General features: G+C 42.2%; 1 protein-coding gene across 2 annotated transcripts in view; it reads left to right on the plus strand.

The window, feature by feature from the left end:
- Nucleotides 1-242: 242 nt before the first annotated feature.
- The window catches only part of ABL2 (ABL proto-oncogene 2, non-receptor tyrosine kinase), a 146,766-nt gene continuing 126,659 nt past the window's right edge, over nucleotides 243-20,349 (plus strand). For both annotated transcript variants that reach the window (XM_029618314.1, XM_029618317.1), the window contains exon 1: nucleotides 243-695. In XM_029618314.1, the coding sequence (XP_029474174.1) occupies nucleotides 524-695 (172 nt within the window). In that variant the 5' untranslated portion in view covers nucleotides 243-523. The remainder of the gene's footprint in view (nucleotides 696-20,349) is intronic.

A 20,349-nucleotide genomic window follows, 5' to 3' on the forward strand; every position in this document is an offset into this window, starting at 1 on the left:
TGTAGGCTCTATAATCATGATCAAAGATCGAAGCTACTACTCGTTCTCAGGCAAGGACGCCTCTTCCACTCAAACACTGAACTACTGAGATTGCCGTGTGCAAGGAACGGCTTTAGCTCCGCCCTCGGGGGACCGGCGTTACGTAGACTCTCTACCTTAATTGTACGGTTCTCATTGGTTAAGATGCCGGCGACCTCTGCTGCGGAGGGGACGAGTTTGCCGGCTTTAGCTCCGCCCTCGGAGGACCGTATTACGTAGACGCTCTATCCTAGTTGCATGGTAATCGTTGGTTAAGATGGCGGCGGCCTCGGCTGCGGAGGGGGCGCGGAGCCGCCGAAGGGAGAGCGAGAGCCTGTGAGCGTGAAGAAGAAGAAGAACTGGCACTGACGGCGGAGAGAGGTGTCATCTCCAGGGACCGGGCCCAGCCAATTTACGCAGGGCTTGGACTGACTGAAGTAGGAGCGATAGCTTTGAAGGGAGGAATGTAAGCGGCGGCGGGCAGACAGAGTACGCGAGGCTGGGGATGGGCCAGCAGGTGGGCCGCGTCGGAGGAGAGGCTGCGGCTGGAGTGCAGCAACAGCAACCTCGGGGCAACCGGGGAAACAGTGCAGCTGGGAGGCCTAGCACCGCCGGCCGAAGGAAAGACGCAGCTGGCAGGGCCGCCGAGGCCGGATTCAACATCTTCACGCAGCATGGTAAGGAGAGATGGGGTGGGTGCGTCAGGGAGTCTCTCGGAGAAGGGAGTAAGTAACCTCCAGGGTGGTGGGAAGAGGTGAGGAGTACATCGGGGAGCCCCCAGAGGTATAGAAGAAGAGATGGGGAGGGTCCTGCAGGGAGAGTAGAAGAACTGGGGAGCCCCAAGTTCGGGATGGGGTGCAGATTAAATGAGTAATGGGACCCTTCTCTAGTAGCTGTATAGCGTGAAGCATTCATCTTATGTTTGATTTCCTGCTTCACATCTTCCCCCGCCTGAGAGAGGAAGCTGCTTGTGCTATGAATTAAACAAGATGCTGTTGGGCTTGTTTATTTATTGGTTGTGTTTTATTTTAAATGGTTCAGACTATAAAGAGCTGCTACTGCAAAAAAAGAAAAGATTAAAAAAGCAGGAGTTGAGGTTGGTTCTAATATTGCTTCTTATTTCTGTAGCACTATTAGACTTATGCAGAGCTGCTCTTCTTCTTTGGATTGCTGGCACTGAGGGTAAATTCAGGTTTGAGTTAACATATTTTTCTATGATTTTTGGGTACTGAGTGGAAAGGATGTGAAAAGGAAGGAAACTGGGAATGCAGCTGAAGGTGATCGTAATTCTTTCTTAAAACGTCAAAACGCAGTTGTGCTAATCTACTTTCATGTGAAGGCAATTGTCAGTTCAGTCCGGAATGTGTCTTTCAGATCCTAAAGTAGCAGAGGCCAGCAGTGCTGGTTGTAAGGTGAGGGAGAATGTAGGGTAATACTGAGTGATGTTACTGAGGCAGAGCTTTAGGGCACCTGGCACTCAGTGGGTTCATTCTGTAGTTTCTGCCCTGGCCCCCACTGTGTGGAAACAACCAATTAATGGGGAGGGGAGAGATGCTGAACATCCAGTTAGCATAAGCACTAGCCTTGTGACCCAGGCCACTGACAAGATCTGAAAGAACAGTGGTCAGCCAGGTTAGTTTCAATGATTTCTCTATCATCATTGGTGGGAATGTTCCACAAGGAATAAAGTGTTAGAGGCAGTCTCTTCCACAGAAAGCATGGTTGTGAACAGTGTAAGAGTACAGGATAGTTTACAAACAACTGGACTGTTTTCTTGTATGAGGTGTCATCTAAGTGTTGCTGAGCTGTGATAAGTAGAACATCTCTTCACACACTAACTGATGTTTTATTCTGTTAGTGGTATTGGTAACTTTTGTATTTTGCTCAGTGGGAAAAACAGAAAAGAGCTTTCAATGACAACAAGAAACTTGTGCACACAGCAAGGCAAAATGCCTCGAGTTTCTCTTGACTGTTGTGGAAATCATAGGGATAAGCTACCTAGACTTTCATAGCCTTTGTTTTTCTTGAAGCTTTTACATTGGTACCTTTATATTGTGTTCTCTGGGTTTGTGGTTAGTACATACCAAGAGAGGAGGAGGAGGTCAGATGTTAACTACTAGGAAGTTGTTTCTCTGCCAGATTTATGCTTCTCTTTTTAACAATACTGTTCATTTTATTTTTATTGGGCATTTGCTTCCTTATTTTATCTTGATTCTGTTTTTCATGTACTGAGGTTTTTTTTATTTTTGATTTGATTGGCGCTGTGAGTGGTGATAAAATCTGCTCTTTCGAAAGTAATTTTTAATCTGAATTCAGCAGTTCCCATTGTGGAATAACCTGTTTATCATGAGTTTGGGTTTTTATTGGTATGTGAGGCAAGGATTGATGAACAATGATACTTTTCAAGAAGCGTGAGGGAGTGGCAGTACTGGGAGCTGAAGAAACTTTGTATTCTCAGCTGTGAAAAGGGCAGAATGGGCCTCAGGCAGGAGAAGCAATAAGACTGTATTGGATTAATAACATAGGAAATAACGTCAGAAAAAGACCCAAGTGGTCCATCCAGTTGACCAAGAAGTGTTTTTAAGAATAGTAACAGCTGCTCCATTCAGGTTACCCCTTTTCTTCATTTCTGTCCTTTAACCACTAGGATTCTCTGTGTTTATCCCATGTCCTTTTGAATTCTGTTACCATTCTTGTTTTCACTACATTGGGAGGGCATTCCATCTTCTACCACCTTTTTCTATGTTCTTGAATCTAGCCCCTTGGAGTTTCATATCATGACCCCTAGTTTTACAGCTTTCTTTACATTAGAAATTGTTTTTTTATGCATTATTAATACCTTTTAGGTATTTAAAATTCTGTATCATAGCTCCCCTGTCCCTCTTCTCCTCCAGTTTATACATATTTAGGTCCTTCAGTCTCCTCTCATAAGGATTATGGTGCAGAGCCCTCACTATTTTAATAGTCTTTCTCTGGACTGCTTCCATCCTGTTGTCTATCCTTTTTGAGATAAGGTCTCCAGAACTGTACACTACTCCAGGTGAAACCTCAACAAAGACCTGTACATGGACATTTTCATCTCCTTCTTTCTACTAGTTATCTCTCTCTATGCAGCACAACATCCCTCTGGTCTTAGCTACCACCTTGACACGTTGTTTCACAGCCTTCAGATTGTCAGGCACTATCACCCTGAAGTCTCTTTCCTGCTCCATGCACATCAGTCTTTTGCCCCTCATCACATAGAGCTCCTTTGAATTTCTGCACCTCAAATTAATGTCTGCATTTCTTTGCATTGAATCCCAGCTGCCAAACCGTCAACCACTCCTGGAGCTTTCTTAGATCGCATCTCATTCTCTATTCATTCAGGTGTGTCCACTCTGTTGCAGATCTTACTGTCATCTGCAAAAATACAAACTTTTCCTTCTAACCCTTTTGCTATATCATTCACAAAGATATTAGAGCTATTCCTGGAATCCGCTTACCACTCTTTTCTCTTCAAAGTAGGTTCTATTTATTACTCACTGTTGTCTGTCAACCAACCAATTTGTTATCCATTATGACTTACTCCCAGGATTTTCATTTTGTTCATGATCCTTCTATGCGGGATGCTATCAAAAGCTTTGCTGGAATCTAGATAAATCACTTTCAGGCCGATACAGTACAGTACGCTCCAGCGGAGCGCACTGTTAACCCGCGTTTCGATGGGCGTTTGACGCGCTAGCTTTACCCCTTATTCAGTAAGGGGTAATAGCGTGTCGAAAATGCATGTCCAACCCACCCCCCCCCCCCCCCCCCCCCCCCCCCCCCCCCCCCCCCCGAAACTAATAGTGCCCGCAACATGCAAATGCATGTTGATGACCCTATTAGTTATTCCCGTGTGATTCACTAAGTAAAATGTGCAGCCAAGCCGCACATTTTACTTTCAGAAATTAGCACCTACCCAAAGGTAGGCGCTAATTTCTGCCAGCACCGGGAAATTGTAGAGAAAAGCAGTTAAAAACTGCTTTTCTGTACATCCTCCGACTTAATACCATGGCAATATTAAGTCGGAGGTCCCAAAGTAAAAAATAATTTTAAATTAAAAAAAATTTTAAATCGGCCCGCGGCTTGCGGGTTGAAAACCGGGCACCCAATTTTGCTGGCGTCCAGTTTCTGATCCCGTGGCTGTCAGTGGATTTGAGAACCGACGCCGGCAAAATTGAGCGCCTGCTGTCAAACTCGCTGACAGCCGCCGCTCCTATCAAAAAAGAGGCGCTAGGGACGCGCTAGTGTCCCTAGCGCCTCTTTTTATCGTGGGCCCTCATTTAAATACTGAATCGCACGCAAAGGAGAGCGGGCACTTGCCCGCTCTCCCGTGACTTTTACTGAATTGGCCTGATTGTGTACTCAACCTTGATCTAATTCTCTAGTCACCCAATCAAAAAAATAAATCAGATTCATTTGAGACAGCACTCTTCTGGTAAAAACATGTTGCCTCAGGTCCTGCTGTCCACTGGATTGTAGATAGTTCACTATCTTTTCCTTCAGCAGTGTCTCCTTTAATTTTTCCATTGCCAAAGTAAGACTAACCAGTTTATAGTTTCCATACTCCTCTCTGCTACCACTTTTGTGAAGCGGGATCTCAGCCGCCTTTCTCTAATCTTACAGCACCACTCCCATTTCCAAGTCTTTTTAGCGGTCCCTCCAGCACCTTGCTGGGCTCCATTTTGCTAGTGCTACCCAAATAATCTTCTATAAATGGGATTATCTACATCACATTTGTCTGTACTCTTGCCAACCAGCAGCGGTCCTCCTCGGTGAATCTGAAGTATTTGTTTAACATATCTGCCCTTTCCTCATTTTTCTGCACATGGTGTTCCTTGTCTCCTTTCTGTTTTACAATACCACCTCTGGCCTTCTTGCTCTCTCTGATAGATCTGAAAAATGTTTTGTCACCTTGCTTTACCTCTTTGGTGATCCTTTTATCTAAGAGTTTATCTTTATTTCTTTCCTTTTTCAGCTTCATCAGATATTCTTTCTCTCTGTAAATTCCTTAGTACTTTTTGAATGCTTATCTTTTTGCTTTTATTTTTTCAGCTGCCTCTTTGGAGAACCAGTATTGCTTTCCTCTTACTTTTATTTACTTTTCTTACATAAAGATTTGTCTCCTTTGTTCTAGCTCCTTTTAATCTAGTCCACTGTTATTCCACTTCTTCCATTTTCACCAATTTTACTCCTCCTCAAGGTACTTCTCCATTTTAACAAAGCGTATTTTTGAAATCCAGGACATTTTGTTTAAAATTCTTATAAACTGTTTAAAGCAAATTAAACGTACTAAGCAGATTCTCTGCAGAGAGAGCTGCTCTAACTAGTAACAGAACTCACATAGGAGGGGGAGTGATACTGGACCTGCTGCTTATCAGTATAGTGGATGATCTGGGAGCCAGTAATCCAGATGGTGTGGTTCAGTATTAAAGCAAAGGATATGAAGGTTCTTTCAAAGGTGAGGGGCCTAGACTTCAAGGAAAATAACTTTTTGTTAAAATGGGGCAGTACCTCAAGAAGTTGTTAGCTGGATGGGAAAATCCAGGGGAAGTAGAAGAGCAGTGGGCAGAACTATAAGAGCAACTAACTTTTTGTTAGAAATATAATTAGAGGAACCAGAGGCCACAATAGTTTTCTAAAGAAGTAGCTGAAAAGGTATGTGAAAAATGTTATCTTTCATAAAGTACAAGAGATTGCAGAAAGAGGAAGATAGTCGACAATATCTGGAAAAGGTAAGAGAAGCTGGGGAAGTAGTCAGGAATGTAAAGATGCAAATGGAAAAAAAATAGTAAAACAGTAAAATGGGGTACAAGACTTTTTTTGTTTGTTATGCTATGTTAGTGATAGCAGGAAATGCAAAAGTGGCATTATGAGATTCAGAAGTAAAGGGGAGAAATCTAAAGACTGAGGAAAAAGCAAAATTGCTTAACATATTTCTGTTCGGTGTTCACTGTGGAAGGGCCAGGAGCAGGACCACATAAAATGAACACACATGAGATTCAAAGTGAGGTAAACCTCAATGGATTTTCAGAAAAGTAAGTTTGTGAGGAGCTAACTAAACATAAAGTAATGGGGCTGGATGGGATACATCCAAGGGTATTAAAGGAACTTAGATAAGTCTTGGTAGCTCCACTGGCTGACCTTTTCAATATATCTTTTAGAGTTGGGAGTAGTTCTGGAGGACTTGAGAAGTGAGGAAGTGCTACCTGTTCATAAAAAATGCAAGTAAGGAGAAGGCTGGGACCTACAAGCTGGTTAGTCTGACCTCTGTGGTGAGCAGTTTAATGGAATCTATGTTCAAATAAATAATAAATGAATAAAATAGAGGATGGCACAGTTTCTGGAATCCAATAGCTTGCAAGATCCGAGGTGCATAGCTTTACAGAGATAGGTCTTGCCAGACACATCTGATCAGTTTCTTTGATTTGGGTGACCAGAGAAATGGATCAGGGGACAACGCTAGGTGTCATGTACTTGGATTTCAGAAACCTTTGACAAGGGTTCCACATAGACAGCTTGTAAATATATTGAACGCCCTTGGTATGGGCCCTTAAGGGACTAAATGAGTTAGAAACTGATTGAGTGGAAGGTGACAGAGTAGTGGTAAATGAGCAGGGGAACGTTACTAGTAGTGTGCCTCAGGGATTGGTCCCAGGACCAGTTCTTTCAACAATTTTGTGAGGGGCATTGTGGAAGGATTGTCAGGAAATATTTCTTTTTGCGGATAACAAAATTGACATCAGGGTAGCCAGCCAGGATATGTGGAAAACAGGGATCTAGCAAAGCTTGAGGAATGATTTAGGTTCTGGCAGCTAAGATTTAATGCTAAAAAAATAAAATAAAAATGCAGTTTATGCATTTAGGATGCAGAATCCCAAGAGAGAATTACAATATAAGGTGTGAAATTCTAAGCAGAAAAAGTGGGATTTGGGGCTGATGGTATCTGATGTTAAGGTGGCAAAACAGGTGATTTAAGGCGATGATAAAAGCCATAAAGATTGCAAAGGGAAAGGAATGGTCAGCAGAAAAAGGGAGGTGATATTGCCCTTGTATCAATTCCAGGTGAGACCTCATTTGGAATACTATGTACAATACTGAAGACTGTCTCTTCAAAACAAAAAGATTTGCCATACTGGGGCAGACCAAAAGTCCATCAAACCCAGTATCCTGTTGCCAACAGTGGCCAATCCAGGTCACAAGTACCTGGCAGGATCCCAAAGAGTAGATTCCATGCTACTTTTCTCAGGGATAAGAAGTGGATTTCTGCAACTTCACCTTAATAATGGTTTATGGACTTTTTCTCCAGGAACTTGTCCAAATCTTTTTTAAACATAGCTATACTAACAGCTTTCACCACATCCCCTGGCAACAAATTCCAGAGCTTAATTTGTTCCACCCCACTTGTTATTTTCTAGGCCTCTATCATATCTCGCCTCGGTCATCTCTTCTCCAAGCTGGAGCTTTTCCTCATAGGGGAATCATTTTATCCCCTTTATCATTTTGGACGTTCTTCTCTGTACCTTTTCTAAGTCTGCTATATCTTTTTTGAGATTTGGTGACCAGAACTGCACACAGTACTCAAGATGAGGTTGCATTGTGGAGGGATACAGAGGCATTATGATATTCTGTTTTATTTATGCATTTACAGATATTACTTCATATATCAACTCAAAGGTATAAGATCTAACAGTATAATATTAATTCACAAGTACATTTATTACAACATTTTGTAATAATACATAGATCTCTCATACATTTTTCAGGTAAATATTGGGACCAAGATAATATAAGGCAATAAGGAGCTCTTTCAAACATGAAAATTAAGAAATAAACCATCACATGATGCATGTACCCTTAATCATTTTAACACACCTCATCCCTTCCTATCTAAGAATCCCCTTAATTGGTCCGGTTCATAGAAAATGTACTTATTTTCTTGAACTTTTAAACATTTACAGGGAAGCTTGAGCCCCATACTTGCACCTCGATTTTAGTACTTCAGGCCTCATATTCAAAAACTTTTTCCTCCGCTCCTGAGTGGAGCATACGATAACAGGATATATCCACACACGTTGCCCATAAAAATGAGCGGATCTGTTTCTAAAGAAAAACTTCATAATTAGGTTTCTGTCCTGTTCAAAAGGAAAAGTAACCAGTAATGTGCCTCTCGTCTTAATCTCAGTCTGTATAGATTCTGAGGCATTTAAAGATCTTATTTCTTGTACTTCCTCCAGACCCGTAGATGGCATTTCTTTCTTTGAGACATAGAAAGCTTTGAAATTACTGGACTTACTTCCTTAGGAATCTTTAGACATTCTGATATATATTCCTTTAACAATTCAACCAGGGCTAATCTTTTCACCACTGGAAAGTTCACAATTCGTAGATTTAAATAATGAAGTGAATTTTCTATACTCTCAAATTTTCTATCTACTTTTGTCTCAGCTCTTATTATTATTCCTTGTCCATTATCTGTTAAGGTGTCTTTTCCCTCCAATTTTTCTTGATGTAAAATCATCATTTTTTCTGTATTTAGCCTCCTTTTATTTAAATCAAGAATGTCATAGCTTTCCATAATGTATCTAAAATTAATACGGGGGTTTTTTGCAAGGAAGAATACATTCTTAGATTGAAGGGTTACCAGATCTTGAAACGCTGTGTCCTCAATGTTCCATTCCGGTATAGCCCTTTGGGGTTTAGGTGTGGATGTAGCCACTCTCTCCCGGGTTCCTCCATACCCTCCGGACGCTGACTCTCCGCTACCTCCGGCTTGCACGGGAGGGGGCTGCTCTCTCCTCCTCTCCTCAGAGCCTCACGATGTTTCCTCTCCTTCAACTCGTGCTTGACCTCGCGGCGGCATCAGCATCTCGGGCTCCCCTAGGCTGAGCGAAATCCTCTCGGCCGATAGTGATCAACCCGAGCTCCTGGGTTCCTCCTTCAGCGATACCTCGCTCCCGGTGTCCTCAGGGTAGATTCAAAGAAGCTCTCAATCCTCGCTTGCTGAGTCCCTTCATCTTTAGTGGTTGTAACATCCTTCAATCAAGCTTTTCGCTTCGTTTGAGGCATTTTGAAGGCTTCTTCTCAAAAAAAAAAGGTAAACATAATAGCAATTTCCAAGCAAGTGCTGTGAGAGAGCTCCTATAACTGCTTCTCATGTGGTGGCCATCTTGGTCGATATTCTGTTTTATTCTCATTTTTTCCTAATAATTCCTAGCATTCTAATTGCTTTCTTGACTGTCGCCACACCTCGAGCAGAAGATTTTCACATTTCCTTTGATGCCTAGATCCTTTTCCTGAATGGTGACTCCTAATGTGGAACCATGCATTGTGTATTTATAATTTGGGTTACTCTTCCCTAAGGGCGACATTTAAATTTCCTTTGCAATTTTCATGCCTGCTCTCCCAGTTTTCCAAGGTTCTCTTGCAATTTCACACAATCCTGTGATTTAACAACTGTGAATAATTTTGTGCCATTGGCAAATTTGATCACCTTACTTGTTCCCATTTCCAGGTTGTTAATAAATATGCTGAAAAGCAGTGGTCCTAGAACAGATCCCTGAGGCATTACACTATTCACCTTTTTTCATTGAGAAAATGTATTTAGCCCTTCTCTCTGTTTTCTATCTTTTTAACCAGTTCCCAATCCAAAATAGGGCATTGCCCCCATCCCATGACTTTTGAATTTCCTAAGACTCTCATGAGGGACTTTTCAAATGCTTTCTGGAAATTCAGATACACTATATCAACTGGCTCACCTTTTATTCACATGTTTATTTACACAAAAAAGTAACAGATTGGTGAGGCTAAACTATGGCTAAATCTGTTAGCCATAGTTTAATAGGACAAAGCTATCTATATGTTCAGCTATTTTGTTCTTTATGATAGTTTCTACCATTTTGCCTGGCACAAAAGTCAGACTCGCTGGACTGTAGTTTTCTGGCTCACCACTGGATCCTTTAAAAAAAAAAATCGGTTACATTGGCAACCCTCCAGTCTTCAGGTACTATAGACAATTGTAATAACTTACAAATTACCAATAGCAGGTCTGCAATTTCATTTTTGAGTTCTTTAAACAATCTGGGATGTAAGCCATCTGGTCCAGGTGATTTGGTACTCTTTAGTTTGTCAATTTGCCCTATTAGATCTCCCAGGTATACTACGATTTGTTTCAGTTGCTCTGAATGTTATTTCTGGCATTCTCTCTTGCATCTTCATCCGTGAAGACTGAAGCAAAGAATTTATTTAGTCTCTCTGCTATGGCCTTGTCATCCCCCTAAGTGTCTTTTTACCCCTTGATTATCTAATGGTCCATAGAAACATAGAAATGATGGCAGAAGAAGACCAATAGGCCTATCCAGTCTGCCCAGCAAGCTTTCATACTTATTTTCTCATACTTATCTGTTACTCCGACCGCTGAGTTCAGGGCCCTTATTGGTAGCTTTTTGATTCTAATTTCCTTCCACCCCTGCCATTGATGCAGAGAGCAGTGTTGGAGCTGCATCAGTGAAGAATAAGGCTTAATGTTTGAGGGTAGTAACTGTCATATCAAGCAAGTTACCCCGATGTTTGTATACTCATACTGCTCAGATCAATGCCTTGTTAGATGTTGTCTGGATGTAAATCCTATTTCTTCATTCCCCCCCTACCATTGAAGCAGTGAGGTGCGCTGGATATGCATTGAAAGTGAAGTATCAGGCTTAATTTGTTAGGGGTAATAACTGCCGCAACAAGCAAGCTACTCCCACGCTTATTTGTTTACCCAGACTGTGCTACCTTGTTGGTTGTTGCTACTCCTGGGGGAATTCTGCATCAAAAAATTGAAAATTCTGCACACACATTTTCTAAATTCTGCAAAATTCTGCACATTTATTTTTCAAAATAACACAATATTTTTTGCAAATTATCCTGCATTTCAGTGCAATGCGTGTCCCTGGCAACTTGGCTCATCTGCCAGCAGTGTCAATTGCTGCTGCTGACAGATGAGCCAAGCTGGCAGGGACTGCTGCAGTTGTTGCTAACCTCTCCACCTGAATATCCCTGCTCACTGTCTCTCTTACATGATATCAGACATATGCTTTCTCTCACATGCCATCTGTCACACACATGTTCTGTCTCCCCACACACATCTCTCTCTCTCTCACTCACTCACTCACTCTCCTCCTCCCCCCCCCCCCCCCCCCCCTTACAGACTCCCAGGTAGACACCTACCCACTGGCTCACAACAAAAAAGGACTCAAACATACACTCACAGGGCCAGGGCCTCTTCTTTAGGCTCCTCTTTCCCCCTCCCCCCTCCTCTCTTTCTCTGTCCCCATTCCCCTCTGTTTCTCTCCCTTCTCTCTCTCCCTCTTCTCCTCCTTGCTTGCTTACCTCGATCTCCCGGTGCCGTGCGATGCCTCCACTCTCCGTGCGCCATCTGATATCGCTGTCCCGGATTGGCCGCTGTCCGTATGCGGCATGCTTCCGGGTTTTTTTTATCCTTTTCCGGCGCGGGAGGAAATCTGCATGGCGGCAATGAAATCTGTAGGAACTGCGACGAATGAAGAAATCTGCAAGGTGAGGGAGGGCTTCTGCGCAAATTCTGCATTCCGCAGTAGCGCAGAATTCCCCCAGGAGTAGTTGTTGCCTGAATGCAAATCCTCTTTTCCACATTTCCTCTTGCTGTTGAAGCATAGAGCAATGTTGGAGTCTCATTGTCCTTGTGAACATCCAATTGATTTCCTCGCAGGCATTTTACTTCAAATATACCAGAAACATTTTTTATTATGAATTCTTGCTTCCACAGCTAGCTTCTTTTCAAATTCTTTTTGCTTTCCTCATCAGTGCTTTGCATCTTACTTGCCAGAGTTTAGGCTGTTTCCTGTTTTCTTCATTCGGATTCCTTTTCCATTTCTTGAAAGATGGCTTTTTAGCAAATTTTTTTTTTTTTTTTTTAACCTCTTAATTCACCTTTTAACTATGCTGATAGTTTAGCCTTCCACCTTTTCTAATGTGTGTAAAAATCTGTTCTGGGCTTCCAAAATTGGGTGATTTCTGTGTTGCTGATTTTATTAGCTTCCCTAATTTTAGTTATTTCATTATCTGTTTGTTCATTCTGGCCAGATGGACAGTAATACACCCCCATTGTTGTTTTATTCCCCTTTATCTGGACTTTCTATACATAAATATTCAATGTTATATTTTGTTTCATGCAGAACTTTTATCTTGTTTTTCTCTGAGGACAAGTAGGTTGAGAGTCCTCGCATATGGTTGACACCATTGGATGAAGCCCTGCACAGAAAACTTATGTAAAAGTTTCTAGCACTTTGACTGAGCCTCATTGAGCATGCTCACACATGCAACATACCACTTGGGGTCTTTTCACTCTTTTCTGTAGAGCCTCGTGTCTCGCGGTCATGTGAGCCTTTAAACTTTATCAATGCTCTTTTCTTTGATTTCATTTCTGTGTTCCTTGCGTGGTGGACGCAGAGTCCCTCTGGTTCTCCTGTTAGCAACCTAGATAGGTTTCTTGACGTTTTTTGGTAAGTTTATTTTCGTTGTCAATCTCCTGGGGCAGCTGTGCACTCAGTACCTGCTGGTCATCGATTTTGATCTTATGTCCCTTTTCTTTTGCAATGACATGTCCGCTTCGGATTTAAAGAAGTACCCCAGGTATATGAGGACCATGTTTATCACGGACCCCCATGATAAATGTGTCCTCTGCCTTGGGGCATCGCACGACATCCAGGGTTGCAGCAAGTGCGCCAGGATGACTCTGAAGTGACGTAAGATCCAGCTCAACATGATGGCGTGTCTTTTCAGGCCGGAGAAGACTGTCATTGAGGGACACTGAGCCATCAATATCAGCAGGGATGCCGGTTCTGTCAAGGTCACTGGCTGAGAGGGACACTGGAGACTGGCCATCGTTGGGCTCCTCCAGGTCTAGGATGTCTGTACCGGGAAAGGACCGATTTGAGCATTGAGGGAAGCTGAGGAAGCATGCTCCCGGAGTGACCCCATGGCAAGGAGAACCAGACATCTATCGATACTAGAGCTGTGCCACAGTCTCCATCGGTCCAGATGCCAGCTACCTATCCTCCTCTCTGTTCCGAAAAGGATTTGGTTACAACTCCTGTGTCCCAGCCTGTTCTGGCATTGGTGATGTTCTAGGAGGAGTTGGAGAGGTGTCTACAGTGACCATGGATATGGCGATGCACGGCCACTAGCACTGTCACTCCTCAAGCCACTGCTGGAATCCCTGCGTGTGCTTATTGGCATGTACCAGCACAGCTGGTGTTGGTTCCCGGGGTGGCATTGATGCTCTGTGGGGCACCACTGCCGCCGCCAGTGAAATCCGGTTGACGTCCCTGGTTTCTTGAAGGAGGAAGCCCCCCGATACTTACAGACTGATGTGGAAGAGGTTTCTGTGTGGTGTGAGCAGAAGGCTCTAGATCCTTTCTCATGCACCACACAAAAACTGCTTGACTACCTTCTACACCTATAGGCAGCTGGCTTGAAGACCAATTCTGTTAGAGTTTATCTAAGTGCAATTGGCACATACCACTGAGTGTAGATGATACTCATATCTGAACAGCCTATACTTGTACGTTTCATTCAGGGCCTGCTTCAGTTGAAACTTCCCCTAAGGCCTCCTGCTGTGTCTTGGTACCACAACGTGGTGTTAGCTCAGCTGATGAAAGCTCTTTTTGAGCAGCTGCGCTCTTGTGACTTGAAGTACCTGACCTGGAAGGTCATATCTTTGGTGGCGATCATGTCAGCATGCAGGGTCAATGAGCTCCAGGCCTTAGTGATGTCTCCATCTTACACTGTGTTTTCAGGACAGGGAGTCTTTCGTACACACCTTAAGTTCCTGCATAAGGTGGTGTCTGACTTCCATCTTAAACAATCCATTGTCCTTTCAATATTCTTTCTCAGGCCCTATTCGCACGAAGGCAACAAGCCCTACACAGTGTGGACTGCAAAAGATCCTTGTCCTTCTATCTGAAGTGGACAGAAGCCCATAGACACTCCACCCAACTTTTTGTTACCCATCTTATCCCTATCAAAATATCACCGTTGCCAAACAGATGCTTTCTAATTAGCTAAGAGACTACATCTCCTTCTGTAAGGTCCAGGCAGGACTGCATCTTGAGTGTCATGTCAAGTCTCACACTATTTGAGTTATGGCAGCGTCGGTGGCCCACTTTCCAACAGTTTCCATGGAGGGAGATCCGCAGAGCTGCCACATGGAGTTCTCTCCACACATTCAAATCACATTGTTTGGATAGAGATGACTGACCAGACAGTAGGTTTGGCCAATCTGTCCTTTTGGAACTTGTTTGAGGTGTAGAACCCAACTCTGTTCCCACCAAGGGCTCATTTTTTTGTTCAGGCTGCCTTCCCCGTTACCAACAAAACCAGTTGTTGTGCCCATTGGCACTTACTTTGGTGTTTTGTTGGTCTGCTTTTATGTTGTGGGGGGGGGGGGAGAGAAGGATGTAGATAGGGATTCATCCATGTGTGAGGACTGACATCTTGCTTGTCCTTGGAGAACACCTGTGTCAGGTAAAATAAATCTGCTTTCTCAGAGGACAAGCAGAATGTCAGTCCACAAGAAACCCGCCTGCCACCCCGTGGAGTTGGGCTTTCCCAAGTAGACTTTCTCCTTTATTTTATTCTCTTTAATTCTATGGTATAAGACTGAGAGGACCCCACGTGGATATGTGGTATATTGCATGAGCATGCTCAATGGGGCTTAGTCAAAGTTCTAGAAACTTTTCCATACTTTTTCCATGCCATGCTCCATCTGATGAAGTCACCCTTATGTGTGGATTGACATCCTGCTGTCTTTGGAGAACACCTGTTACAGGTAAGCAACTCTGCTAATTCAGTGCCCTCTTTAATATAAAGTGTCACTCCTCCACGAATTTGATCCATTCTATCATTTTGATATAATTTGTAACTTGGTATCACACTGTTCCATTGTTTATCCTGCTTCCAAAAGATCTCTGAGATGCCAGCTACATCTACCTATTCATTTAGTGCTATATACTGTAACTCATCTTAATTTTCTCTTCTAACATTTGTATGCATGTGACTTGCATGCATTGCCTTCATTGGGGCCGATGCAATAAATATGCGCAGAAAGCGGGTGCTGAACAGTCAGCGCCCGCTTTAACGCGCCCCCAAGGGGAGTGCCATGCAATATTTAAATTAAGGGGTCACATTTAGTAATGAGGCGCTAGGGTTGCTTGCGCGCCCCTAGCACCTCCTTGCTAACGAGAACCCGATCGGTGCCGGCGGTCCGCCGGTTAGGAAAACCGCCGAGTTTCCTAAACACTGCACAGCCAGGGGGTTCAGGAAACGGATGCTTGTCATTTGAGCGTCTGTTTCCTGCACCCGACTGCCAGTGTGTTTTTTGGGGTTTTTTTTTCTATTTTTTTAAATTTATTTAATTTTGTTTTTCCTCCTACTTAATATCGCAACAATATTAAGTAGGAGGCAGTACAGAAAAGCAGTTTTTTCTGCTTTTCTTTACTGGTTTAAGGAGCGCTCAGTAATTAACTCCTGCTCCAGGCAGGCGTTAATTGCTGAGCGCTATATGTACATCCTAGAGACTTTTTTTTTTTTGCATCTGGAGTGAATGCTAATAGCCTCACTCACATGCCATTTGCATGTGATTAGCGCTATTAGACTCACTCCTTGTCCGACCAGCCTTATGGTTCTCGAGGTCCCTGCACTACTCTCCCTGTAAAGAAATTTGAGTCTAAACCCTTTCATCCTCCTCCCATGAGCCTCCTTTCCATTAAAATCGGCCCACCCCCTCTGCATGAAATCTTTGGAGGTAACTAAACATCTCTATCGTATCTCCCCTACCCCACCTTTCCTCCAGGATATATATGCTCAGGTTTTTAAGTCCATCCCATATGTTTTAGAACAAAGCCAACTGATCATTTTAGTAGCCTCCCTCTGGACCATCTACAAATGGTTTTATATCCTTTTGAAGAGTTTGCAATGAATGCTTAAGTGGCCTAGGTGCCTTTAAGTAAAGATTAAACACAAACCCAAAAGAACCACTGTTCTGTTCTGAAGCCAATACACAAAAAGAAAAGTAAAATAAATATTTTCACTTTTTACAATTACATAACAATTTGTATCAGCATTTATTAACCTGATTACTCCTAAATCATTCATACATTTTCAGTTTTACAGAAAACTTAAAAACCAGTGCATATACATTTTAATTATCCAAAAATCATTAAAAATATCACATCATAGCGATATTATACCATACTAAACAAGAAGATGAACAGATCGTTTGAAAAATGCAGATGGCAAGCATGATATGGGTTCTTTTGGGTAAATCACAGTCTATTGGAAGAAAGTTATACCACAGTCCCAAATGAGATCTCTCTTTAACTTCCGAATTATAAGTATTGAAAATCAAGCTATTTATAGAAAAAATATTGGGAACTGAGAGTCAGCAGTAGAATAATTCAAGATAAAAAGTGAAATTTAGAGCGAGTTAATACTGTGAACATGGCTAAAGCAAAGCGTAAACGTTCTGAGAAAGAAACGCATGGAAAGGGAGAAATTTTGTTTCTTGAGGAAGTGAGAGCTGAAATAAAAAGTGGAATTTGGAGCAGGTTGACACTGAAACCATTGGTAGAACATAAAGGGAAGAAAGCACTTGGTAATATTCTTGAAAGTTTGCAAATAACCATGTTGAGACACTGTTAAAGATTTTTTTTCTATAAATATCTTGTGACTCTACTAAGAGAAACTATATTGCAATGATTTTCAAAACTGTATATTTTGGAAGTTAGAGGGATCTCATTTGAGACTATGGTATAACTTTCGTCCAATAGATTGATTTAACCAAGAGAACCCGTATTGTGCTTGCAATTTGCATTTCTTCAAATGATCTGTGCGCCGTCTTGGATAGCCCGGAATAAAATCTCTGTGACACGAGAGATTTTTTTTTTTTAAATGATTTTTTGATAACTATATGTACAGTGGCTTGCAAAACTATTCAACCCCCTAAAAAGCCAGCAAATTTGTGTGGATTACAAATGATACTTACACAGATTGTTCCAGTCAGTATGTTTATTGCAAACCAGTAACCTCTTAAAGTAAATTTTAAATGTCACAATTTATTTTTTCTCTGCTGACACTTTAGAAGGGCAAATAATTTTGCAAGCCACTGTAAAATACATTGGTTTTTAAATTGTTTTCTGTAATTTATGTAAGATTTAGTTACCACTTTAATAAATGCTGATACAAATTGTTGTATAATTGTAAAATTTGTATTTTACTGTTCTTTTTGTCTATTGGGCCTTTAAGTAGAGAGCAGATGGAGCAGAAAGATTCCAAATTACCCCTGTCAGCTGATAAGCAGGTTGTTAATACTTCCAAAAACATACTTTTGAAATGTTTGTATATTCATTGTGGTTTTGTTTGTGGTTCTTGCGGACTGAAGTTGGCCACTCTTTGAGTAGTGGTTGCATGGAACAGACCCCTTTCTTCCCCTGTGGAGGTGTTGAAGACCAGGACAGTATCTGAATTCAAGAATGGGTTAATCACAGGGGATCTCTGAGGGAGTGGCAGGGATTGTAAAGCTGCATAGTTGGTGTGGATGGGCAGACTGGCTAGGCTGAATGATCCTTTTCTGCAGTAATGTTTCTGTGTTTTCGTGGCACATTTCTTGACTAGCTTTTAGGAGGAGCTAATATTTCCTTTGTCAGGTCAAAACAAATATGAAACTCAAAACAAAAGATAATGTTGCCTGCACAATCAAGTGAATCATATACAGTAGATCAGGGGTTCCCAACCTTTTGGGGAGTGTCAAACTCCAAAACTTTTGTGGACCCCGACATTTGTATTTATATCCAGTTCAATGCCATATTGCAAACCGATTGATTATAATTAAAAATGATTCTGGCCTGCATATTTATGTATAAAACTTAATATTAAAGAATGGTTTCTGATATAAATTGTGCCCTCCACTTATGGCTCTTCATGAGTGCTACTCCCTACCATCACCATGGCCCCTTCCCCCCCTCTATGGCCGATTCATGAGTGCATTTCCTTCTTCCTGTGACCCCTTTCTTAAGTGCTCACCCTCCTCTTCTGTTTACCTCTACTCTTGTCTCCTTTCAGTGCTGCATCCCCATAACCTCTTCGCCAGTGCCTTCCCTTCTTCCTTTCTTGGGTGTTCTGCCCCCTATCTTCTTCCTCTTATGGCCCGCTGTCCTGGTTCTTTCCCCCCTTCCCACTCTCCATGGCCCCATCCTAAGTATTCTTTTATTTGGATTTTTTTTCTACCTTTTTGAATAAGAAACTTGTTCAAGGCAGGGTACAGCATATTAGAAAGTTAACATACAGTTGGAGACCTGTAAATGTAGCTGCTAGTCAGAAGGAGACTTCAGTAAGAAAATGTCAACAGTGCAGATCTATAAAATCAACATAGGACTAATTAGATAATACCTACATCTCGGTACAGCAATAGGTTGTAACTGCATGTTCCAGGCATTCATAAATACTAATAGGTTTGTAAAACAATGGATAGTGGTAGCACATTTAAGGCACCCCCCCACCCCTATAAGGTGTCAAGCAGGTTATAGTATTTCCTCCTGCCCTCCTTCCTCTTTAAGGCCCTTTCCAATTTGTTTCACTTCTGTGCTATCATTGTTGTCCTCTCCTCCCTTCCTAAGTACTTATCTCACTGTGGACCCTTTTCTCCTGCCCTCCTTTCCTCTGTTTCCTTGTCATACAATCATCAACCCACTATTAAGGAAACTTCCCCAATATGTGGTAATGTGCGGATGCTATATCTGAGAGGATCTCAGTGGGTCCCTCTTTCAATAGCTGCCGACTTTTTTATTCTTTAAACAAAACATTTTTATGCTTTTTCTTTTATCTGTGTTGAACCATAAATCATATTTTTCACGTTTTGCTTTAAGTCCTCCCTTCGGCGGTCAACCCAACTCTTTACAGCGTTCCCGCTTTCTTTGTCAATACTTACCAGTTCAGACGGAACTCCTCTGCTTTCTTTGGGTTGTAACCGCCTCGCCCGACACCGGCCGTGTTTCCACGGGTAGTCTGCCTCAGGGACCTCAGGAGGGGGGATCTAATTTGTCATTCCATGGTTCATTCACCTCCACTATTTTAAAATGAGATGTCTTATATATCTCTTTATGATACACTTTTTAAAGAAGACGTGATCATAACCCATTCATACATACTTAAAAGAATACTCTTTACCACTTAATGGGGTTTTTTTTTAAAGTACTTAGTTTCTTCGTATCGCTTGTGTTTCAATAAGTGCCATCTGTGTTTTGTGCGGGGCCCTTTCTTTCGTTTGTTTTTTAACCCTCCATGTGCCAATCATCCCCTTCCTGATCAGAGCAAGGCTGCGATCACCCTTGGGTGCTGACCGGAAACATCATTTTACATTGAATTTTTCTTTTATTTTTTATTGTAGAACGCATTATTTAAACCCATTTGTCGTGCTGCGATGTTCGCGGGCCTGATGGAAACCTATTGCTGTAGTCTTGTTCTGTTATGCAACTCTCTATGAGAACTGATTCTCGGCTGCGATTGTTCACTGCCGCTAATGATCCTAATTCCTTGAACTATTTCTTATTTGCAAATATCATTCCTGTGATTTTTCTTTTTTACTGATGCTCCTACTTTCTTGATTCGTATCTTGTTTGAAACCACCATTACCGTGATTTTTCTTTTTGTAGTTTTTTTTTCTTTTATTGCACCACGGTGTAGGTTAGAAGATTTTTTTGTTTGATTATGGCTTTCGAGCCGATAATTTTTCTCACTGTGATGTTTTATCTTCTATTACACTATAGTGTATAATAATGGGTATTTTTGTAGCTTTCCATCCGATGATTTTTTTCTCTCATTGCAGTCTAAAATCTTTCCATCCGATGATGGATTTTCTCTCTCATTGCAGCCTGACATCAGATCAATTTTGGTTTGATATCAAATTGCCCCTGAAGGGAGCCTCAAGTCTTCGTGATGTGACGTCCAATGATAATCCGTCTCCCTCATTGTAGCCTGTGCCCAGAATATGTATGTGTAGCAACAGCTAGAGCACATGTAGAGTGGTCAGGAATGTTCCCTGGGGTCATCACCCTGCTTGCTGCTGCCTCTGGACAGGTGGTGGCCGCACACTTCCCTGCCTCCTCTTGGCGCAGCTTCAGGTTCCTTCTGGTGGCAATCAGCTACACTCTCCCCAGTTTGGGCTTCACGAGGCTGCAGTCTTCCTCTTCACATGGGATCAGGCAGTGGAGCTATGCAGCAGCAGTTTTAGAA

This window comes from Rhinatrema bivittatum, chromosome 10, assembly GCF_901001135.1.
Source record: "Rhinatrema bivittatum chromosome 10, aRhiBiv1.1, whole genome shotgun sequence".
Lineage (NCBI taxonomy): Eukaryota > Metazoa > Chordata > Amphibia > Gymnophiona > Rhinatrematidae > Rhinatrema > Rhinatrema bivittatum.